The following is a 26,235-nucleotide window of genomic DNA, read 5'->3' as shown; positions in this document are numbered from 1 at the left end:
TGGATACCAAAACGAGGCTGCCAAAATAGCCACTAAAGATGAGCATGTACGTGTGTCAGTATTTGCACCAATAACTCATTACAGTTGTGACCGGGTGTGGAAGTGTGAATTGCTCATTACTCTAATTTGTTCATGATTGTACCCATGCATAAACGTAAGTAACCATTCTTACAGGATTCATTACCTTTGTAACTTGTGAGTTCATTACCTTTATATCTAGTTCAGCTATCAAAACTTTGGGGGCCCAGTCCCTGGACCCATTATGTACCTCTGTAATCTTTTGACTACCGCCCACGGGATAGGTATGAGGTGCATAATAAACATTAAACTAACTGGTTCCCATACCAATTAGCCAACGATAGACTAAACGTAAGTTAAAAAAAAAACTGGAAGACAAACATAAGAGCCCCTCTGCCACACACCAATATCAAAGATGTAGTAAAAAAAACAAAAAACAAAAACAAAAGCTGCACAGTGACAACCCTCACCTGCCAACAGGGACATCACTGGACGTTATGGTATGTACAGCTTTTCATCGGCTGCGTCTTGATTACCCTAACAAAAAAAAAAGAAAAATAACGGAGAACGCGACAGAATGCCTGCGCTGCTACCACACAGCCGTTAATTGCTAGAATGCCAGATGACAATGTCACTACAAAGGTGCCTGATACTCCCACCGCTGTTGCACCAGAAGACTTCCCGAGCTACCGCCCTTCTTGTATTCCTAGGGGTAAATGATCTAAAGATACTGATATTCCTAACGACATATCCATAAATGATCAAAGAATATTGATGTTCCTAACGGCATAGTCATCTCCATAATAACTTTGTTACACTAAAAAAATGGGGGGGTTAGAGTATACCTACAGGAGATGTGCGACTCATCGTAAATCACACGCCAGCACTGAAGAGAGCCAAGTGCTTTAATACGGACACAACACAGTTTGTAAGATACTCATAACGAAGTAGTGAGCAGGTTATCATATGATTAAAATTTCCATCAGCTGATGTCCCGTGACAAATTAAGAACTGAATGTCACTGTATGGTTCCACTGTCTTGGGGCAGCTGCCAGTCCACAACTCGGGTTGCACTACGGTTTTAGACTTTTTCCATATATTTTACGAGACTCTGGCAGCATAGACTCATCAAGGGGGGTTCCTTGATACTGGCAAGGGGGGGGCGGCTCTTGATCTAAGGAATTAAATCTGTGCTTCAATTCCTTGAATCAAGTCTGAATGCCTTCCACCCCCCCTTCAGACGCTGGATGACCCCTATGGGTTTAGCGCCCCACCATGAATGTAATACGTAATATGAGAGCACTGCAAGTCTGCAGAGACCTCCGTCTGTGTGTGCATCATGAATCTCAATGGCAGCTACCCGCTGAACTCTTGAAAATTTTGATATTCCATTTTGAAAGTGCAAAGGGACGAGTTGGTAGCGCGAAACTGGGGAATTTCATATGTTTTTGCGATTTTATGTTGAAGTTGGTGTGAGCGAAGGCATATATCCAGAGATTCTTCACAATCATCGCTGTTGTAAAAGTTTCTGGGAAAATATGGAGGTGAAAAATAATATATGAAGTATTTAGGCAGCTAATCTTGTGTTCAATTAAGATATGCACAGTACTGGGAGAACTTTATTAAATAACATTTCGCTCAGTAAGATCTTTATTAATGTGACAGAGAATGTGTTGAACTGCAAAACTCGAGGTGAGCGAAACTTTTCATTAATACAAATATCTTAGCAGTACCCATATCTTCAAGAAGAATTAGACAGGTGCAATATCCAGTCCACAGACTGAACACATTGACTCAACGCTGAGGGACTGACTACCTCAAACACTTCCTTTTCCACATTTTCCCGCATTGGACTGAAGAAGCCACTGTGTCACGAAATATTTACAGAATCAAGATACCCAAATGTATGCATGTATGCGTGTACTCACCTATTTGTCCTCACCTATTTGTGGTTGCAGGGGTCGATTCATAGCTCCTGGCCCCGCCTCTTCGCTGATTGCTACTAGGTCCTCTCTCTCCCTGCCCCATGAGCTCTATCATACCTCGCCTTAAAACTATGTATGGTTCCCGCCTCCACTACGTCACTTTCTAGGCTATTCCACGGCCTGACAACTCTATGACTGAAGAAATACTTCCTAACATCCCTTTGATTCATCTGAGTCTTCAACTTCCAATTGTGACCTCTTGTGTCTGTGTCCCTTCTCTGGAACATCACGTCTTTGTCCACCTTGTCTATTCCGTGCAGTATTTTATATGTCGTTATTATGTCTCCCCTGACCCTCCTGTCCTCCAGTGTCGTCAGGCCGATTTCCCTCAACCTTTCTTCATAGGACAATCCCCGTAGCTCTGGGACTAGTCTTGTTGCAAACCTTTGCATTTTCTCTAATTTCTTGACGTGCTTGACTAGGTGTGGATTCCAAACTGGTGCTGCATACTCCAGTATGGGCATAACGTAAATGGTATACAGAGTCTTGAATGAATCCTTACTGAGGTATCGGAACGCTATCCGTAGGTTTGCCAGGCGCCCGTATGCTGCAGCAGTTATCTGATTGATGTGCGCCTCAGGAGATATGCTCGGTGTTATACTCACACCCAGATCTTTTTCCTTGAGTGAGGTTTGCAGTCTTTGGCCATCTAAACTATATTGTGTCTGCGGTCTTCTTTGCCCTTCCCCAATCTTCATGACTTTGCATTTGGCAGGATTAAACTCAAGGAGCCAGTTGCTGGACCAGGCTTGTAGCCTGTCCAGGTCTCTTTGTAGTCCTGCCTGATCCTCATCCGATTTGATTCTTCTCATTAACTTCACATCATCTGCAAACAAGGACACTTCTGAGTCTATCCCTTCCGTTATGTCGTTCACATATACCAAGAACAGCGCAGGTCCTAGGACTGACCCCTGTGGAACCCCGCTTGTCACAGGCGCCCACTCTGACAACTCGTCACGTACCATGAGTGTACAATGTGTGTGTGTGTGTGTGTGTGTGTGTGTCCCAACAATTAATATTTGCACTAATAACTCATTACAGTTGTGACCAGGTGTGGAAGTCTGAATTGTTCATTACTGTATAATTTGTTCATGATTGTAGCCATGTATGAACATAAGAAAGTAAATTTACTTACAAGATTAATTACTTTTGTACCTTGTTCAGCTATCAAAACTTTGGGGACCAGTCCCTAGACCAATTATGTACCTCTGTAATGTTGAGGTACAGTCCCTAGACCAATTATGTACCTCTGTAATGTTGAGGTACAGTCCCTAGACCAATTATGTACCTCTGTAATGTTGAGGTACAGTCCCTACACCAATTATGTACCTCTGTAATGTTGAGGTACAGTCCCTACACCAATTATGTACCTCTGTAATGTTGAGGTACAGTCCCTACACCAATTATGTACCTCTGTAATGTTGAGGTACAGTCCCTACACCAATTATGTACCTCTGTAATGTTGAGGTACAGTCCCTACACCAATTATGTACCTCAGTAATGTTGAGGTACAGTCCCTACACCAATTATGTACCTCAGTAATGTTGAGGTACAGTCCCTGGACCCATTATGTACCTCTGTGATGTTGAGGTACAGTCCCTGGACCAATTATGTACCTCTGTAATGTTGAGGTACAGTCCCTAGACCAATTATGTACCTCTGTAATGTTGAGGTACAGTCCCTAGACCAATTATGTACCTCTGTAATGTTGAGGTACAGTCCCTAGACCAATTATGTACCTCTGTAATGTTGAGGTACAGTCCCTAGACCAATTATGTACCTCTGTAATGTTGAGGTACAGTCCCTAGACCAATTATGTACCTCTGTAATGTTGAGGTACAGTCCCTAGACCAATTATGTACCTCTGTAATGTTGAGGTACAGTCCCTAGACCAATTATGTACCTCTGTAATATTGAGGTACAGTCCCTAGACCAATTATGTACCTCTGTAATGTTGAAGTACAGTCCCTAGACCAATTATGTACCTCTGTAATGTTGAGGTACAGTCCCTAGACCAATTATGTACCTCTGTAATGTTGAGGTACAGTCTCTAGACCAATTATGTACCTCTGTAATGTTGACGTACAGTCCCTAGACCAATTATGTACCTCTGTAATGTTGAGGTACAGTCCCTAGAACAATTATGTACCTCTGTAATGTTGAAATACAGTCCCTAGACCAATTATGTACCTCTGTAATGTTGAGGTACAGTCCCTAGACCAATTATGTACCTCTGTAATGTTGAAGTACAGTCCCTAGACCAATTATGTACCTCTGTAATGTTGAGGTACAGTCCCTAGACCAATTATGTACCTCTGTAATGTTGAGGTACAGTCCCTAGACCAATTATGTACCTCTGTAATGTTGAGGTACAGTCCCTAGACCAATTATGTACCTCTGTAATGTTGAGGTACAGTCCCTAGACCAATTATGTATCTCTGTAATGTTGAGGTACAGTCCCTAGACAAATTATGTACCTCTATAATGTTGAGGTACAGTCCCTGGACCAATTATGTACCTCTGTAATGTTGAGGTACAGCCACTGGACCAATTATGTACCTCTGTAATGTTGAGGTACAGTCCCTGGACCAATTATGTACCTCTATAATGTTGACGTACAGTCCCTGAACCAATTATGTACCTCTGTAATGTTGACGTACAGTCCCTGGAACAATTATGTACCTCTGTAATGTTGAGGTACAGTCCTTGGACCAATTATGTACCTCTGTAATGTTGAGGTACAGTCCCTGGACCAATTATGTACCTCAGTAATGTTGAGGTACAGTCCCAGGACCAATTATGTACCTCTATAATGTTGAGGCACAGTCCCTGGACCAATTATGTACCTCTGTAATGTTGAGGTACAGTCCCTAGACCAATTATGTACCTCTGTAATATTGAGGTACAGTCCCTAGACCAATTATGTACCTCTGTAATGTTGAAGTACAGTCCCTAGACCAATTATGTACCTCTGTAATGTTGAGGTACAGTCCCTAGACCAATTATGTACCTCTGTAATGTTGAGGTACAGTCTCTAGACCAATTATGTACCTCTGTAATGTTGACGTACAGTCCCTAGACCAATTATGTACCTCTGTAATGTTGAGGTACAGTCCCTAGAACAATTATGTACCTCTGTAATGTTGAAATACAGTCCCTAGACCAATTATGTACCTCTGTAATGTTGAGGTACAGTCCCTAGACCAATTATGTACCTCTGTAATGTTGAAGTACAGTCCCTAGACCAATTATGTACCTCTGTAATGTTGAGGTACAGTCCCTAGACCAATTATGTATCTCTGTAATGTTGAGGTACAGTCCCTAGACAAATTATGTACCTCTATAATGTTGAGGTACAGTCCCTGGACCAATTATGTACCTCTGTAATGTTGAGGTACAGCCACTGGACCAATTATGTACCTCTGTAATGTTGAGGTACAGTCCCTGGACCAATTATGTACCTCTATAATGTTGACGTACAGTCCCTGAACCAATTATGTACCTCTGTAATGTTGACGTACAGTCCCTGGAACAATTATGTACCTCTGTAATGTTGAGGTACAGTCCTTGGACCAATTATGTACCTCTGTAATGTTGAGGTACAGTCCCTGGACCAATTATGTACCTCAGTAATGTTGAGGTACAGTCCCAGGACCAATTATGTACCTCTATAATGTTGAGGTACAGTCCCTGGACCAATTATGTACCTCTGTAATGTTGAGGTACAGTCCCTGGACCAATTATGTACCTCTGTAATGTTGAGGTACAGTCCCTGGACCAATTATGTACCTCTGTAATGTTAAGGTACAGTCCCTGGACCTATTAGGTACCTCTGTAATGTTTTGACTACCACCCACAGGATGGGTTTGAGGTGACTACCACCCACAGGATGGGTATGGTGTGACTTCCACCCACTGAATGGGTATGAGGTGACTACCACCCACAGGATGGGTATGAGGTGACTACCATCCACAGGATGGGTATGAGGTGACTACCACCCACAGGATAGGTATGAGGTGACTACCACCCACAGGATGGGTATGAGGTGACTACAATCCACAGGATAGGTATGAGGTGACTACCACCCACAGGATAGGTATGAGGTGACTACCACCCACAGAATGGGTATGAGGTGACTACCACCCACAAGATGGGTATGAGGTGGCTACCACCCACAGGATGGGTATGAGGTGACTACCACCCACAGGATGGGTATGAGGTAACTACCACCCACAGGATGGGTATGAGGTGACTACCACCCACTAGATGGGTATGAGGTGACTACCACCCACTAGATGGGTATGGGGTGACTACCACCCACAGGATGGGTATGAGGTGACTACCACGCACAGGATGGGTATGAGGTGACTACCACCCACAGGATGGGTATGAGGTGACTACCACCCACAGGATGGGTATGAGGTGACTACCACCCACCGGATGGGTATGAGGTGACTACCACCCACAGGATGGGTATGAGGTGACTACACCCACAGGATGGGTATGAGGTGACTACCACCCACAGGATGGGTATGAGGTGACTACCACCCACAGGATAGGTATGATGTGACTACCGCCCACAGGATGGGTATGAGGTGACTACCACCCACCGGATGGGTATGAGGTGACTACCACCCACAGGATGGGTATGAGGTGACTTCCACCCACAGGTTGGGTATGAGGTGACTACCTCCCACAGGATGGGTATGGGGTGACTACCACCCACAGGATGGGTATGAGGTGACTACCACCCACAGGATGGGTATGAGGTAACTACCACCCACAGGATGGGTATGAGGTGACTACCACCCACTAGATGGGTATGAGGTGACTACCACCCACAGGATGGGTATGAGGTGACTACCACCCGCAGGATGGGTATGAGGTGACTACCACCCACAGGATGGGTATGAGGTGACTACCACCCACCGGATGGGTATGAGGTAACTACCACCCACAGGATGGGTATGAGGTGACTACCACCCACAAGATGGGTATGAAGTGACTACCACCCACAGGATGGGTATGAGGTGACTACCACCCACAGGATGGGTATGAGGTGACTACCACCCACAGGATGGGTATGAGGTAACTACCACCCACAGGATGGGTATGGGGTGACCACCACCCACAGGATGGGTATGAGGTGACTACCACCCACAGGATGGGTATGAGGTAACTACCACCCACAGGATGGGTATGGGGTGACTACCACCCACAGGATGGGTATGGGGTGACTACCACCCACAGGATGGGTATGAGGTGACTACCACCCACAGGATGGGTATGAGGTAACTACCACCCACAGGATGGGTATGAGGTAACTACCACCCACAGGATGGGTATGAGGTAACTACCACCCACAGGATGGGTATGAGGTAACTACCACCCACAGGATGGGTATGAGGTAACTACCACCCACAGGATGGGTATGGGCTGCATAATAAACATATTAATCTAAAAACTATCAACGTGTCGGTTTTGTTAATCATTTATTCCCGTCCCTTCCATGATGATAGATGTCTCGTTGTTACGAGGTTATAGTTAGGTGTTTACCAGCAACGTTGAGGGAGTAGCCAGGACTGTGCCTAGAACTGTGTTTACCAGCAACGTTGAGGGAGTAGCCAGGACTGTGCCTAGAACTGTGTTTACCAGCAACGTTGAGGGAGTAGCCAGGACTGTGCCTAGAACTGTGTTTACCAGCAACGTTGAGGGAGTAGCCAGGACTGTGCCTAGAACTGTGTTTACCAGCAACGTTGAGGGAGTAGCCAGGACTGTGCCTAGAACTGTGTTTACCAGCAACGTTGAGGGAGTAGCCAGGACTGTGCCTAGAACTGTGTTTACCAGCAACGTTGACCAGCAACGTTTTACCAGCAACGTTGAGGGAGTAGCCAGGACTGTGCCTAGAACTGTGTTTACCAGCAACGTTGAGGGAGTAGCCAGGACTGTGCCTAGAACTGTGTTTACCAGCAACGTTGAGGGAGTAGCCAGGACTGTGCCTAGAACTGTGTTTACCAGCAACGTTGAGGGAGTAGCCAGGACTGTGCCTAGAACTGTGTTTACCAGCAACGTTGAGGGAGTAGCCAGGACTGTGCCTAGAACTGTGTTTACCAGCAACGTTGAGGGAGTAGCCAGGACTGTGCCTAGAACTGTGTTTACCAGCAACGTTGAGGGAGTAGCCAGGACTGTGCCTAGAACTGTGTTTACCAGCAACGTTGAGGGAGTAGCCAGGACTGTGCCTAGAACTGTGTTTACCAGCAACGTTGAGGGAGTAGCCAGGACTGTGCCTAGAACTGTGTTTACCAGCAACGTTGAGGGAGTAGCCAGGACTGTGCCTAGAACTGTGTTTACCAGCAACGTTGAGGGAGTAGCCATTACTGTGCCTAGAACTGTTTGGTGTGGAGTAAGACACTAATGTACAGTTCACGTCATTTATTAGAAAAAACGTTTCGCTACTCGTGTCGAAACGTTTCATCTGTCATGAAATGTATGTAAGTGTTTTTTGTCACAAGTTGTCGGTATCACCATACCATTTTTGTGTGTTTAGGTCAGGATTGTGTTTAAATGTTAGCCAGGATTGTATCTAGCTGTTAGCCAGGACTGTATCTTAGCTGTTAGCCAGGACTGTATCTAGCTGTTAGCCAGGATTGTATCTAGCTGTTAGCCAGGACTGTATCTTAGCTGTTAGCCAGGACTGTATCTTAGCTGTTAGCCAGGACTGTATCTAGCTGTTAGCCAGGATTGTATCTAGCTGTTAGCCAGGACTGTATTTTAGCTGTTAGCCAGGACTGTATCTAGCTGTTAGCCAGGACTGTATCTAGCTGTTAGCCAGGATTGTATCTAGCTGTTAGCCAGGACTGTATCTTAGCTGTTAGCCAGGACTGTATCTAGCTGTTAGCCAGGATTGTATCTTAGCTGTTAGCCAGGATTGTATCTAGCTGTTAGCTAGGATTGTATCTAGCTGTTAGCCAGGACTGTATCTAGCTGTTAGCCAGGATTGTATCTAGCTGTTAGCCAGGATTGTATCTAGCTGTTAGCCAGGACTGTATCTTAGCTGTTAGCCAGGACTGTATCTAGCTGTTAGCCAGGATTGTATCTTAGCTGTTAGCCAGGATTGTATCTAGCTGTTAGCCAGGATTGTATCTTAGCTGTTAGCCAGGACTGTATCTTAGCTGATAGCCAGGACTGTATCTTGCTGTTAGCCAGGACTGTATCTTAGCTGTTAGCCAGGATTGTATCTAGCTGTTAGCCAGGATTGTATCTAGCTGTTAGCCAGGACTGTATCTAGCTGTTAGCCAGGATTGTATCTAGCTGTTAGCCAGGATTGTATCTAGCTGTTAGCCAGGACTGTATCTTAGCTGTTAGCCAGGATTGTATCTAGCTGTTAGCCAGGATTGTATCTAGCTGTTAGCCAGGATTGTATCTAGCTGTTAGCCAGGATTGTATCTAGCTGTTAGCCAGGACTGTATCTAGCTGTTAGCCAGGACTGTATCTAGCTGTTAGCCAGGACTGTATCTAGCTGTTAGCCAGGATTGTATCTAGCTGTTAGCCAGGATTGTATCTAGCTGTTAGCCAGGACTGTATCTTAGCTGTTAGCCAGGACTGTATCTTAGCTGTTAGCCAGGACTGTATCTAGCTGTTAGCCAGGACTGTATCTAGCTGTTAGCCAGGACTGTATCTAGCTGTTAGCCAGGACTGTATCTAGCTGTTAACCAGGACTGTATCTAGCTGTTAGCCAGGACTGTATCTAGCTGTTAGCCAGGACTGTATCTTAGCTGTTAGCCAGGACTGTATCTAGCTGTTAGCCAGGATTGTATCTAGCTGTTAGCCAGGATTGTATCTAGCTGTTAGCCAGGACTGTATCTAGCTGTTAGCCAGGACTGTATCTAGCTGTTAGCCAGGACTGTATCTCGCTGTTAGCCAGGATTGTATCTAGCTGTTAGCCAGGATTGTGTCTAGCTGTTAGCCAGGATTGTATCTAGCTGTTAGCCAGGACTGTATCTAGCTGTTAGCCAGGACTGTATCTAGCTGTTAGCCAGGACTGTATCTAGCTGTTAGCCAGGACTGTATCTTAGCTGTTAGCCAGGACTGTATCTTAGCTGTTAGCCAGGACTGTATCTAGCTGTTAGCCAGGACTGTATCTAGCTGTTAGCCAGGACTGTATCTAGCTGTTAGCCAGGACTGTATCTAGCTGTTAACCAGGACTGTATCTAGCTGTTAGCCAGGACTGTATCTAGCTGTTAGCCAGGACTGTATCTTAGCTGTTAGCCAGGACTGTATCTTAGCTGTTAGCCAGGACTGTATCTAGCTGTTAGCCAGGACTGTATCTAGCTGTTAGCCAGGACTGTATCTAGCTGTTAGCCAGGACTGTATCTTAGCTGTTAGCCAGGATTGTATCTAGCTGTTAGCCAGGATTGTATCTAGCTGTTAGCCAGGACTGTATCTAGCTGTTAGCCAGGATTGTATCTAGCTGTTAGCCAGGACTGTATCTAGCTGTTAGCCAGGACTGTATCTTAGCTGTTAGCCAGGATTGTATCTAGCTGTTAGCCAGGATTGTATCCAGCTGTTAGCCAGGATTGTATCTAGCTGTTAGCCAGGATTGTATCTAGCTGTTAGCCAGGTCTGTATCTAGCTGTTAGCCAGGACTGTATCTAGCTGTTAGCCAGGACTGTATCTAGCTGTTAGCCAGGATTGTATCTAGCTGTTAGCCAGGATTGTATCTAGCTGTTAGCCAGGACTGTATCTTAGCTGTTAGCCAGGACTGTATCTTAGCTGTTAGCCAGGACTGTATCTAGCTGTTAGCCAGGACTGTATCTAGCTGTTAACCAGGACTGTATCTAGCTGTTAGCCAGGACTGTATCTAGCTGTTAGCCAGGACTGTATCTTAGCTGTTAGCCAGGACTGTATCTAGCTGTTAGCCAGGATTGTATCTAGCTGTTAGCCAGGATTGTATCTAGCTGTTAGCCAGGACTGTATCTAGCTGTTAGCCAGGACTGTATCTAGCTGTTAGCCAGGACTGTATCTCGCTGTTAGCCAGGATTGTATCTAGCTGTTAGCCAGGATTGTGTCTAGCTGTTAGCCAGGATTGTATCTAGCTGTTAGCCAGGACTGTATCTAGCTGTTAGCCAGGACTGTATCTAGCTGTTAGCCAGGACTGTATCTAGCTGTTAGCCAGGACTGTATCTTAGCTGTTAGCCAGGACTGTATCTTAGCTGTTAGCCAGGACTGTATCTAGCTGTTAGCCAGGACTGTATCTAGCTGTTAGCCAGGACTGTATCTAGCTGTTAGCCAGGACTGTATCTAGCTGTTAACCAGGACTGTATCTAGCTGTTAGCCAGGACTGTATCTAGCTGTTAGCCAGGACTGTATCTTAGCTGTTAGCCAGGACTGTATCTAGCTGTTAGCCAGGACTGTATCTAGCTGTTAGCCAGGACTGTATCTAGCTGTTAGCCAGGACTGTATCTAGCTGTTAGCCAGGACTGTATCTAGCTGTTAGCCAGGACTGTATCTAGCTGTTAGCCAGGACTGTATCTAGCTGTTAGCCAGGACTGTATCTAGCTGTTAGCCAGGACTGTATCTAGCTGTTAGCCAGGATTGTATCTAGCTGTTAGCCAGGACTGTATCTAGCTGTTAGCCAGGACTGTATCTAGCTGTTAGCCAGAACTGCATCTTAGCTGTTAGCCAGGACGGTATCTTAGCTGTTAGCCAGGACTGTATCTAGCTGTTAGCCAGGACTGTATCTTAGCTGATAGCCAGGACTGTATCTAGCTGTTAGCCAGGACTGTATCTAGCTGTTAGCCAGGACTGTATCTTAGCTGTTAGCCAGGACTGTATCTAGCTGTTAGCCAGGACTGTATCTAGCTGTTAGCCAGGACTGTATCTAGCTGTTAGCCAGGACTGTATCTAGCTGTTAACCAAGACTGTATCTACCTGTTAGCCAGGATTGTATCTAGCTGTTAGCCAGGATTGTATCTAGCTGTTAGCCAGGACTGTATCTAGCTGTTAGCCAGGACTGTATCTAGCTGTTAGCCAGGACTGTATATTAGCTGTTAGCCAGGATTGTATATTAGCTGTTAGCCAGGATTGTATATTAGCTGTTAGCCAGGATTGTATATTAGCTGTTAGCCAGGACTGTATATTAGCTGTTAGCCAGGATTGTGTATTAGCTGTTAGCCAGGATTGTATATTAGCTGTTAGCCAGGACTGTATATTAGCTGTTAGCCAGGATTGTATATTAGCTGTTAGCCAGGACTGTATATTAGCTGTTAGCCAGGATTGTATATTAGCTATTAGCCAGGATTGTATATTAGCTTTTAGCCAGGATTGTATATTAGCTGTTAGCCAGGACTGTATATTAGCTGTTAGCCAGGATTGTGTATTAGCTTTTAGCCAGGATTGTATATTAGCTGTTAGCCAGGATTGTATCTTAGCTGTTAGCCAGGATTGTATCTTAGCTGTTAGTCAGGATTGTATCTTAGCTGTTAGCCAGGATTGTATATTAGCTGTTAGCCAGGATTGTATATTAGCTGTTAGCCAGGATTGTATCTTAGCTGTTAGCCAGGATTGTATCTTAGCTGTTAGTCAGGATTGTATCTTAGCTGTTAGCCAGGATTGTATCTTAGCTGTTAGTCAGGATTGTATCTTAGCTGTTAGCCAGGATTGTATATTAGCTGTTAGCCAGGATTGTATCTTAGCTGTTAGTCAGGATTGTATCTTAGCTGTTAGCCAGGATTGTATATTAGCTGTTAGCCAGGATTGTATCTTAGCTGTTAGCCAGGATTGTATCTTAGCTGTTAGCCAGGATTGTATATTAGCTGTTAGCCAGGATTGTATCTTAGCTGTTAGCCAGGATTGTATCTTAGCTGTTAGCCAGGATTGTATCTTAGCTGTTAGTCAGGATTGTATCTTAGCTGTTAGCCAGGATTGTATCTTAGCTGTTAGCCAGGATTGTATCTTAGCTGTTAGCCAGGATTGTATATTAGCTGTTAGCCAGGATTGTATATTAGCTGTCAGGATTGTATATTAGCTGTTAGCCAGGATTGTATCTTAGCTGTTAGCCAGGATTGTATATTAGCTGTTAGGATTGTATATTAGCTGTTAGCCAGGATTGTATCTTAGCTGTTAGCCAGGATTGTATATTAGCTGTTAGCCAGGATTGTATCTTTGCTGTTAGCCAGGATTGTATCTTAGCTGTTAGCCAGGATTGTATATTAGCCGTTAGCCAGGATTGCGTTTAATAAAAGTAGAATCTGAGTTTGATAAGTACAGGTATTTTGGGTATAGTGTGGATAGTAATTTCTAAATATTTTGGTTCTAAGTGATAATTGCTTACTGAATCATGTTAAATATCTGTACGTCTTTGTGTGGCGTGCAGTGTTGCCATTTATTTCAGGGGAAAATCACGTGCGTCTTAATGGTTAATTAAGAATATCTTAAAGACTGTTAGGTTAGGTAAGATTCGTCAGGAAACAGGACAAGTGTTTCCTGACGCGGGTCTTAGTCATATGATGACCCACAGCTGGAGCTTTTGGTCATCTGACCGAGACCTTCCATTGGCTTACCCGTCCATCATTTTAAAAAGTAAAACTATAATTACAGCCATAGCGGTGATTTAAAAACTGTGTCAGCGCTGAAGCTATTGTGTAGTTCTTCAGTGATCCGTGACAGCCGATTACCGGACGGAGGATCAAGCTTCCACCACTCATCCTTACATTAAATGACCCTCACGGGCCTAGAGCTTCGTGAAATATAATAAAATGTGTAGTTCTTCAGTGTAATCGAAATTGAATTGAGGATTGACAGAGGAAGTGATGGCGGAACATTAATAGTGCATCATAACATTCACTTTCATGAGACGAACCTTGAGCAACCTTACCTCCCACCAGCTTCTCTCTCCCTCCCTCCCTTACTCCCTCCCTCCCCCCTCCCTCCTCTCTCTCCCTCCCTCCCTCCCTTACTCCCTCCCTCCCTCCCTTCCTTCCTCCCTCCTCCCTCTCCCTCCCTCCCTTCTCTCTCTCCCTTCCTCCCTTCTCTCTCTCCCTCCCTCCTCTCTCTCTCTCTCTCTCTCTCTCTCTCTCTCTCTCTCTCTCTCTCTTACATCACCACTGGTTATTGATGCTTTATTTACAGTGGGCAAAGTCTGGGTATTTTTCCAGAACGGTTGTTAATATGCTACTGTGGATAAAATATTTTGACATTTCTGAGTGAGTTGTCTCTGAATTCATTAATTTTATTGCACTCCAGTACATAATGACGCAATATGTAACGCATTCCAGTTCATAATGACTCAAGGTGTGACAATTCTCCATCTGGCAGTTTACATTCGTTTGGTCTGCGTCTGGTGGTGATTATTTTAACCTGCCAAAGATATAATGGTAACCCAGCCGGAACCTGCCACTAGTAACATCCAAGAGTCTGCTTATTTTGTTGGATGCACCAGACATATGGCTCTTCCTGCATGATAGAGTAATGATAGGTGCACTGAGTGATGTTGATCCCAAGTCACTGAAGTTCAACTGAAATTCTTTCTGTATTATTGTTCTCAAACTGCTAACTGACAACCCAAGATTGAAATCTACTCCCTCTTTGAAAGCATACAACTTAGCCAATTTATCAGTTCTATCATGCATCTGAAGACCAATGTGAGATGGAATCCACAGCATGTGCACTCTGACTCCACTGTCCACAATCCTGCTATACCTGTCTGGCTTCTGACACAAACATTGGTACAATTGAACTTAAGGTGTTAAGAGCATTTATGGATGATAAAGAACCAGCTACAGTTAAAGTGTCAACCTTTGATACATGGACGCAATTGAGTGGAAGGAGTATGTCAAACAGTTTGAAGGGTAGGGGCCCAGTTATTGATGCGTCCTCCAATTTCTATGAGCCATTTCTCTGACAACAGCAGGACTATTAGCTGCAGCAGTGGACTGGTGAACAGTACCATCAACATGCATAATTTTTAGTGTGCTGTGTGACTAAAGCTTCAATACAGCTTGAGGCATCCTGCTTGGCTTCGAGGTGAAGCTTTCCTTGTGATTTAAGTTTTTTTTTTGTGTGTGGGGGGGGGGGGAGGAAGAGGGATAATGTAAATCCTAGCATAGCTTTTGTCGAGACTTCATGTTTTGACTCACGAAATCTTAATAACACGATTGCATATAAACCAGGGTACGGGCGGGGCTCGAACTTACAGCCGGGAGCTTTACGACTCACTTTGCTGTGAGTTCTAACCCCAGGCGTCCAGAGGCTTCTTCTTGTTTTGATCTTTGTTAGATCTCTGATGGTGGTGGTACTGACCGGCGCTGCTCCGATGCTACAAGTTGAGGACTCAGTAAACTTCTCACTTACGTTGTTGTTTGGGAAATGATGCAAGATTTAAGAGTGGCTTCTGTTCTCGAGCGCAGAGCTCTCCCTCGCACTCCCGCCGGAAATGCGACGGTAATTTTTCTGTGAACACTCGACAGGTATTTCACACTGCAAATTCTGTATGCTCGTAAGTGAAAGCCTATAATTACCCCACGTTTGTGTGTTACGGAGGAATACAAATGAAGTAGATCGTTCTTGTTGGTGGGTTTACGAAATGCCAGGAACTTTGGGTTTACGAAATACCAGGAACTTTGGGTTTACGAAATACCAGGAACTTTGGGTTTACGAAATACCAGGAACTTCAGAGTGTTAACTCTATGTTAAAACAACGAGGAAGGCGATCCTCTTACATGTTTCTTCTTCAAAGAGAAATCAGATGGACATTTCCACCTGGTTAACTCCATCTGGGGCGATAAATACAACAGAACCTCGTATATCACACCTCCCAGGAGCGCATTATATTTTAATTGCGAGTGACACATTATACACACCACAAGTTCTTATTGTGTGAGGAAAAGTGGCAGTGTCTCAATCCTTCGACGAGTCGCTGGATATATTAAGCTAAATGTTAGGCTAGGTCAGGCTCGTCAGGAAACAGGAAAAGTGTTTCCTGACGCGAATCTTAGTCATACGATAACCCGCCATTGCAGCTTTTGGTCATCTGTCCGAGGCCTTCCACTGGCTTAACCACCCCTTTAAAAATTAAGATTGTTAAAGGATTCAGAAATGTAAATTGTACATTAAAATCCATAGAATGACTGTGGACTTACTGACAAATTTGATTAATATGGTTGAATATCTCAATGTCAGAAATTAGGGTTTTTGTGTATTTATATAAAGTAGGAAAATCTGGATTTTGAAAAAAGTATATTTTGAATATTGTAAGAATATTAAACAAGCAATTTAACATAATACAAAATCTGCATAAACCGTATTTAATTTTATTTAGCTAGGTGTATTTATACACCATAGGGAGGTTAGCATGGGCCACCACTGTGACTATTTATGAAGATTTTTACAGACGAGTCCCACACTAGCGTGGCTATAGCAAACTCTAGCTCAAGTCCCTTCAAGACCGCCATCATGACTCACGAAATCGTAATTACACGATTGTTTGCAGTCTTGTTATTACGATTTCGTGAGTCATTTTAAGCAATAGAGTAACGTGACGACATGATAGGTGAGTTTGCCCTAACTAATACAGTAAGAAAAAGGAAGTATGTAAATATTCCTGAGTAATACAATAACAAGAGATACTCGCCTGGTGGTGTGAGTGAATCCTCTTCTTGGCAGCCTCTTGCAGTGAATCCCTGAGCCCTGGCACTGTTGCGACCACCTTGTTCACCTGTAACTGTGACAACACTCACCTTACACACCATTCACCAGGGTATATCTTCCGAGAGGTGTGTATCTGTGTGTATATACACCAAGAGGTATGTATCTGTGTGTACATACACATGACTTCCTTTAATCCCCTTCTACCTATATTATGTTATTGCTATACACACGTTGGTTGGCTGGTTAATGAGGTTTAAAGTCTATCAACTACACGAGGGTCACTCAAGACTGCATGTAACCTTCTAATACCTGAAAAATAGAGTAGGTAGTTATAATGTTCGTCAGGAAACATGACAAGTGTTTCCTGACGCGGGTGTTAGTCATGATGACCCGCCGCTGGAGCTTTTGGTCATCTGACCGAGACCTTCCGCTGGCTTACCACTCCACCATTTTCAAAATAATGATTATAATTATAACCATTAAATTTTGCTGAAAAATATGAAGTTATAATGATATATTTAACTTGAAGTTACAATTATCCAAAAAAATTTAATATTTTTTAAATATTTTTATTGCTTAATTTTAGTTATCAAACGTTTTAATTTCATCATTTTTATACTAAATATTTATAGGTAATGAAATTTAAATTATAATTCATTTATTTTCTGTTATATATGAATGTTTTAATTACTTAAATGAGGTATAACTCATATATATACTGAGATGCATTTCTCAGTGATATGGTGAGAGTTTAATTCCTATTTTATGGATTAAAATATTTTTGTTTGGTGGTGAAAAGGTCACGTGCAGCTTTCCTGACCATCATGTAGTTGATAGGCTTTAAACCCCATTAACCAACTCTGAGGTATAACACTTGTCATTATCACGTCATTATGTGACACAAATCACTGTTAAAACCCACCCAAAGTTCTCAGGCCAATTATTCTTTCTTTCCTCTCTCATACTGTTTATCAAAAGTCTTCCTCACTGCTCTGTCCTATCCTAGTTCATACACATAACTCGCACGTACGACAGAGGAGCTTACGACGACGTTTCGGTCCGATTTGGACCATTTACGAAGTCACACTAACACAAAAGAGGTAAGGTTTGTTAGGAAACAGGACAAGTGTTTCCTGACCCACAGCTGGAGCTTTTGGTCGTCTGACCGAGGCTTTCCACTGGCTTACCTCTCCACCCCTTTAAAAATTAAGGTTATAAGACAAAAAAGTGAGGGAGCCAGTATATATAGGAGAGGGAGAGGGACGAGATCAAGAGAGGAAGAACAAGAAGTGGTGGTGGTAATGCTGGTAGTAAGCTTCTCTCTCTCTCTCCTATGAGTAGATACTGAATGGTTATAACTATGATTATAATTTTTAAAGGGGGTAGACCGGTAAGCCAGCGGAAGGCCTCGGTCAGATGACCAAAAGCTCCAGCTATGGGCCATCATAAGACCCGCGTCAGGAAACACTTGTCCTGTTTCCTGACAAACCTCACCTAACTTAACCTATGTACGGGTTATTTGTGTATTGTTCCAGTCACGGTATTGTTCCAGTCACGGTATTGTTCCAGTCACGGTATTGTTCCAGTCACGGTATTGTGCCTTTTTACCCTAGTCCATCTCCCCCAGTCTTCCTATTCCTCTTGTTCTAGCAAAAAAAAAAAAAATATGCATGTACCGAAAGGTATCTGTCAATGCATATAAGTTAAGAGTTAACTTTAATCCTTATTTTAAATATTAAGTTATTCTTTACTGGTAGTGTACCAGTTACATGTAGCTTTACTGGTAGTGTACCAGTTACATGTAGCTTTACTGGTAGTGTACCAGTTACATGTAGCTTTACTGGTAGTGTACCAGTTACATGTAGCTTTACTGGTAGTGTACCAGTTACATGTACAACATTTGGGTATCTTTAAAGATACCCAACTGTTGTACATAGGCATGAGTAAAAATTACTAATGCCTATATTCATAATTATAATTTTTGAAGGGGTGGAGGGGTAAGCCAGGGAAAGGCCTCGGTCAGATGACCAAAAGCTCCAGCTGCGGGTCATCATATAATTAAGACCCGCAGTCAGGAAGCACTTGTCCTGTTTCGTGACAGCCTTTACCTAACCTAACCTAACCTAACCTGAGAAACCTTACCTTACCTAACTTAACCTAACCTATCCTAGCCTAACCTAACCTGACCTTATCTTACCTAACCTAACCTGTCGCACATGCATCTTACTCAACTTAAAATTGTTCAAGATGGCCCTCGAATGGTCGATATTTTTCAACCCCCCCCCCCCCCATTAACCGTCTAAAATTTATGAAACGTCAAAGAGAAATGTTTATCCATACATTCAGCATTTTTAAATATACTGTGTATTATGTATTGGTCCTTTCTTCATTACACAGTAACAACCACCAACTTTCTCACCGTTCGTCTGAAAACGCACGTTCCATTTTTTTACACAGCATCCCGCGCTGCCAGACGTAACCCACCAATTTCTATAAATTTCGTAATTTTCTGTAAAATTGTACCTAAATCTGAATATACCCGAGAATAACGCATTAATATTTAAGAAGAAATCGATCGCCTGGAAATACAGGAGAGGCAGTTTGTCAGATAATTAACACGATCACTGGAGGACCTGCATACTGGGTGTACGTTTATCTCAGGTGTGTGATAAACCGTTTAAAAAACCCACAAGTTGAAGAACTGGGTGTACGTTTATCTCAGGTGTGTGATAAACCGTTTAAAAAACCCACAAGTTGAAGAATAAGACACTTGTGCAGCATTTCGGAATCTTTAGTGACGAAACGATTCGCTACACAGTAGCTTTATCAGTTCAGTACAAAGTAGTATGGTGGCCTATTGATGAATAAGATAGGTAGACTAGCCTGTTGATGAACAGATATATTCAACACTATCTTCACTGACCCAAGAATAATACAGTATACATAATACAGTATACATAATACAGTATACATAATACAGTATACATAAAGCTAAAAAATATAATGCAGACTTACCTTGAGGGAGGAGAGAAGTGTCTCGAGGTCAGACCAGATGGTGTGAGGTCGTGAGAGGTCAACCATCAGTAGGAGAGTGAGAGAGGTCATGACCCGGGTGGTGAGGGGGGTGGATAGTAGGGGGGTGAAGAGTGCTCCTCCCCCCAGCTCCCATAGGTGACACACGTCTTTGACCTGCCAACACAAACTTGAAGATTATTACATAAAATATAACAGGTAGTGGTAGTGGACGGAGGGTCGAGCCTTCACCACTTCTTGTACTACAGTAGGCCTACTGGCCCATGCTAGGCAGGTTCGGTTTGCATGGGAGAAGCATCTGGGAAATGCGAGGCAACCAGGTTCAATCCAAGGCAATGGAGGACAGGTACGATTCCTTGCATGAATGTTATACAATAATAATTGAAAATAAAAAACAAAATAATAAATGAAAATGATATTAATAATAATAATAATAATAATAATAATAATAATAATAATAATAATAATAATAATAATAATTGTGGAGTAAAATAAGGGTTGGATGTGAAAAGTGGGTTATAGTAAGCGTCTATGCACCTGGAGAAGAGAGAAGTGTAGAGGAAACAGAGAGATTTTGGGAAATGTTGAGTGAATGCGTGGGGAGTTTTGAACCAAGTGTGAGAGTACTTGTGGTTGGGGATTTCGGTGCTAAAGTGGGGTAAAAATGTTGTGGAGGGAGTAGTAGGTAAATTTGGGGTGCCAGGGGTAAATGAAAATGGGAGCTTTAATTGAGCTATATAGAGAAAGAGGTTTGGTAATAAGTAATACACATTTTATGAAAAAGGGGATAAGTATACAAGGTATGATGTAGCACGTAATGAAAGTAGTTTGTTAGATTATGTATTGGTGGATAAAAGGTTGATGGGTAGGCTTCAGGATGTACATGTTTATAGGTTGGCAACTGATATATCGAATAATTATTGAGTTGTAGCTACAGTTAGAGTAAGAGGTAGATGGGACGAAAGAAAAATGGAAACAACAATTAAGAGAGAGGTAAAAGTGTATAAAACTAAGGGAGGAGGAAGTTAGGGTGAGATATAAGCAACTATTGGAAGAAAGGTGGGCTGGTGCAAGTATGAGTAGTGGGGGAGGGGGGGTTGAAGAGGGTTGGAATAGTTTTAAAAATGCAGTATTAGAATGCGAGGCAGAAGTTTCTGGCTGTAGGATGGTGGGTGCAGGAAGAGGAGTGATTGATGGAATGATGAAGTAAAGGGTGTGATAAAAGAGGAAAAGGTAGCTTATGAGAGGTTTTTACAAAGCAGAATTGTTATAAGAAGAACAGAGTATATGAAGAGTAAAAGAAGGGTGAAAAGAGTGGTGAGAGAGTGTAAAAGGAGAGCAGATGATAGAGTGGGAGAGGCACTGTCAAGAAATTTTAATGAAAACAAGAAAATTTTTTGGAGATAAACAAGTTAAAAAAGCCTAGAGAATGAATGCATTTGTCAGTTAAAAGCAGAGTAGGGGAGTTAGTAGATGGGGAGCTGGATGTATTGGGTAGATGTTGGGAATATATTGAGGAACTTTTAAATGTCGATGAAAAAAGGGAGGCGGTAATTTCATGCACTGGTCAAGGAGGTATAACATCTTTTAGGAGTGAAGAAGAGCAGAATGTGAGTGTGGGGGAGGTACGTGAGGCATTAGGTAGAATGAAAGGGGGTAAAGCAGCAGGAACTGACGGGATCATGACAGAAATGTTAAAAGCAGGGGGGGAGATGTAGCGTTGGAGTGGTTGGTATTTTTGTTTAATAAATGTATGGAAGAGGGGAAGGTACCTAGGGATTGGCAGAAAGCATGTATAGTTTCTTTATATAAAGGGAAGGGCGACAAAAGAGATTGTAAGAATTATAGAGGAATAAGTTTACTGAGTATACCAGGAAAAGTGTATGGTAGGGTTATTATTGAAAGAATTAAGAACATAATAAAGAAGGAACACTGCAGCAGGCCTACTGGCCCATGCGAGAATTAGAGGTAAGATAGAGAGCAGGATTGCAGATGAGCAAGGAGGTTTTAGAGTGGGTAGGGGATGTGTAGATCAAGTGTTTACATTGAAGCATATATGTGAACAGTATTTAGATAAAGGTAGGGAAGTTTTTATTGCATTTATGGATTTAGAAAAGGCATATGATAGAGTGGATAGGGGAGCAATGTGGCAGATGTTGCAAGTATATGGAATATACTAAATGCTGTAAAGAGTTTTTATGAGGATAGTGAGGCTCATGTTAGGGTGTGTAGAAGAAAGGGAGATTACTTCCCGGTAAAGTAGGTCTTAGACAGGGATGTGTAATGTCACCATGGTTGTTTAATATATTTATAGATGGGGTTGTAAAAGTAGTAAATGCTAGGGTGTTCGGGAGAGGGGTGGGATTAAATTATGGGAATCAAATACAAAATGGGAGTTGACAGTTTCTTTTTGCTGATGATGCTGTGCTTATGGATGATTCTAAAGAAAAGTTGCAAAGGCTTGTGGACGAGTTTGGGAGTGTGTGTAAAGGTAGAAAGTTGAAAGTGAACATAGATAAGAGTAAGGTGATGAGGGTATCAAGTGATTTAGATAAAGAAAAATTGGATATCACATTGGAAAGAAGGAGTATGGAAGAAGTGAATGTTTTCAGATATTTGGGAGTTGATGTGTCAGCGGATGAGTTTTTGAAGGATTTGGTTAACCATAGAACTGATTAGGGAAAAAAGGTGAGTGGTGCGTTGAGATATATGTGGAGACAAAAAAACGTTATCTATGGAGGCAAAGAAGGGAATGTATGAAAGTATAGTAGTACCAACACTCTTATATGAGTGTGAAGCTTGGGTGGTAAATGCTGCAGCGAGGAGGCGGTTGGAGGCAGTGATGTCGTCCTGTCTGAGGGCAATGTGTGGTGTAAATATTATGCAGAGAATACGAAGTGTGGAAATTAGGAGAAGGTGTGGAGTTAATAAAAGTATTAGTCAGGGCTGAAGAGGGGTTGTTGAGGTGGTTTGGTCATTTAGAGAGAATGGATCAAAGTTGAATGACATGGAGAGCTTATAAATCTGTAGGAGAAGGAAGGCAGGGAAGGGGTCGTCCTCGAAAAGGTTGGAGGGAGGGGGTAAAGGAGGTTTTGTGGACGAGGGGCTTGGACTTCCAGCAAGCGTGCATTAGCGTGTTAGATAGGAGTGAATGGAGACGAATGGTTTTTGGGACCTGAAGAACTGTTGGAGTGTGAGCAGGGTAATAGTGAAGGGATTCAGGGAAGCCGGTTATTTTTATATAGCCGGACTTGAATTCTGGAAATGGGAAGTACAATGCCTGCACTTTAAAGGAGAGGTTTGGGATATTGGCGGTTTGGAGGGATGTGCAATAGGACGGTATATGTATAACTGGCGCCCTGGTATTATATTCTATAGGGCGTTTATATTATTTCAAGTCACTTTTTATATTGTATCTTTTTATATGCTTCTAAACTGTTGTATCTGGGCACCTCTGCAAAAACTGATTATGTGTGAGTGAGGTGACAGTATTGAATGATGATTAAAGTATTTTCGTTTAGGGATTTTCTTTCTTTTTGGGTGATCATGCCTAGGTGCGAGACGGCCGACTTGTTGAAAATAACAACAACGACTTACCATAGTTTTACCAGTTTTTCTTCCATAGGTATACTCTAGTGCCAGGGTCTGGCGGGGAACATCCTCTCTGTCTAGGAACCTTTGGATCAGCGTCGTCTTGCCCTGAAACATATCATGCTAACACGTCTCTAAACATGTCTAACACACATTTAATGTCTCTAACAAGTCTAGTGTATGTAAGATGTCTCTAACAAGCCTTGTATATGTAAGATATCTCTAACAAGCCTCGTACATGTAAGATGTCTCTAACAAGCCTCGTACATGTAAGATGTCTCTAACAAGCCTCGTACATGTAAGATATCTCTAACAAGCCTCGTATATGTAAGACATCTCTAACAAGCCTCGTACATGTAAGATATCTCTAACAAGCCTCGTACATGTAAGACATCTCTAACAAGCCTCGTACATGTAAGATATCTCTAACAAGCCTCGTACATGTAAGATATCTCTAACAAGCCTCGTACATGTAAGATGTCTCTAACAAGCCTCGTACATGTAAGATATCTCTAACAAGCCTCGTACATGTAAGACATCTCTAACAAGCCTCGTACATGTAAGATATCTCTAACAAGCCTCGTACATGTAAGACATCTCTAACAAGCCTCGTACATGTAAGATATCTCTAACAAGCCTCGTACATGTAAGATATCTCTAACAAGCCTCGTACATGTAAGATATCTCTAACAAGCCTCGTACATGTAAGATATCTCTAACAAGCCTCGTACATGTAAGATATCTCTAACAAGCCTCGCATGTGTGTCTAACTTCTTACATATTTAATACGCTTGTGTGTGACAGGAATTCAATACATAATAAATTAATAACTAAATATTATTCGTTTTAACGGGGTTCTGTTTTAAAATTTTGAAATTAAAATCGACATAAAAATAGATTTTTCGATTATTTTTCAGTGTTGCCTTCACAATTACATTTCGCTCAAAATTCTGGAGGATATATACACCGTGAGGCCTGTGTCTTTCAGAGTATATATACTTAGAAGACAGTGTGGCAGGATCTTGGACTCGTCTGTACATCAGTGTATTAACGTTGGTAGATTTACCCATAATATGCTAGATAAAAGGTCACAAGTGCAAGTAATGTGACATTTTATTGTTGTAACGTTCCGCTCTCCAGGAAATGTTACGTAACTGATTGATAAAGCTCCTGGAGAGCGAAACGTTGCCACAGTAAAATGTCACATTAGTTGCACTTGTGTCCTTTTACCTAACATATCTAAGAGTGCCTGCACTCTGAGAGGTGGGGATAAGTTGAAGTTTAATAACTGTAGTGTCAGCACACCTCTGGCAAAACAGTGATGGAGTGAATGATGGTGAAAGTGTTTCTCCCTTTTCGGGTCACCCTGCCTTGGTGGGAAACGGCCTGTGTGTTAAAAAAAAAAATACAACATAACTGAATCCCTTGCCAGGAAACTTCTCCATTGTTATCCTACATAGCAACGAACCTACTTGCCCATTCCGTGTAAGTCTATCTCACATCCAACCTGCTCAACATTCTCCACCTGACTCTCCAAGTCACTGTGTTCCATATATATACTCATGTACTCTCTGCTTAGGCTGACACACACGGGGCCAGGAGCTACGAATCGACCCCTGCAACCACAATTAGGCAAGTACACCTAAAGAGAATCTCCTGAGTCACTCTGGCACTCGGGCTGCAGCCTGGGTGCCGGGAGTGGCTCCGGTGGAGCAGAACGTTTAAGTTGAAAACCTCATAATAATAATGATAATAATAATAATAATAATAATAATAATAATAATAATAATAATATCTTTATTTCTACAAGTACATGTACAAGGTATACAGACCATAGCCAACATTAATAACATACTAATATATAGAAAGCCCCTTGTTATGCTGAGCATTTCCCGCAAATTAGGTCAGTTTTGTCCCAGGATGCGACCCACACCAGTCCATTAACACCCAGGTACCCATTTTACTAATGCGTGAGCATAGACAACCGGTGTAAGGAAACACGCGCAATGTTTCTACCCTTGCTTCTACCCAGCGAGAACAGACCTGACACCACTTGAACCCAAGACGTGCTGTACCGCAGCTACAGGGAGTCACGACGATTGTAGCTAACTGCTACACCACTTGTGCTGAAGAAGCCCTTGTTATAGTGATGCCCTCGCCATAGGGCTGTAAATAGTACTCCACTTGATGGTTCACGGCGCCCATGTCATAGGACTCTAAACGGTGCTCCATTTGACTCGAATACTCATCGTGCCCCCGCCATAGGGCTGTAAACGGTGCATCACTTGTACAAACTCCTACACAACTTCGGGAGTCACTGTCAGGTCAACACATGGAGAAAACCCGGCCAGGACCCGTCCTCGCAAACTTACATGAACATCTTGTGTTTGTGACTTGATAAAGTCCACTGTGTGGGCGAAACGTGGTCAATAAAGGATCGCATTACACTGTACTGGTGTCTATTTTTCTATCGTGTCGGGCCAGGAACTGGAGGCCAAGTCAGTCTAACACTGAAAATATTTATGCAGCAACAATACACACAGTAGACAGGGCAGGTGTCAGTGTTTCCTGGGATAACAAGACCCAGAAACGTCAAATATCTAACTAAAGATGTGCTCGAGCAGTATAAAAGTAGATTTTTTGGTCGGTAAGTTTTCCGAAAGAAACTTACTAAACAACTTTCAGTCCCACATATATTCAACTTAAGTCACTTTGAAAACTATCACAAACAGTACACAAATAACCCATACAGAGGAGAGGAGCTTACGAAGACGTTTCAGTCCGACTTGGGCCATTTACAAAGTCACACTGACTTTTAAATGTTGAAAATCGGAGCGAAACGTCGTCGTAAGCTCCTCTCTCCTAGCAGTAACTAGGCACCTGAGCGTGTCACCTTACACCTGCTGATTCTGTTTACCTAGCAGTAAGTAGGTACCTGGGTATTAGTCACCTTATACCTGCT

General features: G+C 42.7%; 1 protein-coding gene across 1 annotated transcript in view; it reads right to left on the bottom strand.

Moving 5' to 3' along the window:
* Positions 1-26,235, bottom strand: part of LOC128687215 (cytoplasmic dynein 2 light intermediate chain 1) — a 98,079-nt gene that overhangs the window by 44,538 nt on the left and 27,306 nt on the right. Inside the window, exons 3-5 of the mRNA XM_070098472.1 lie at positions 23,280-23,381; positions 19,665-19,838; positions 16,633-16,722 (exon numbers count right to left, since the gene is read on the bottom strand). Coding sequence (XP_069954573.1) covers positions 16,633-16,722; positions 19,665-19,838; positions 23,280-23,381 — 366 coding nt within the window. The remainder of the gene's footprint in view (positions 1-16,632; positions 16,723-19,664; positions 19,839-23,279; positions 23,382-26,235) is intronic.

Source organism: Cherax quadricarinatus, chromosome 62, assembly GCF_038502225.1.
Source record: "Cherax quadricarinatus isolate ZL_2023a chromosome 62, ASM3850222v1, whole genome shotgun sequence".
Lineage (NCBI taxonomy): Eukaryota > Metazoa > Arthropoda > Malacostraca > Decapoda > Parastacidae > Cherax > Cherax quadricarinatus.
The sequence above is the reverse complement of the archived record's forward strand: the minus strand, read 5'-3'. Positions and strand labels throughout refer to the sequence as shown.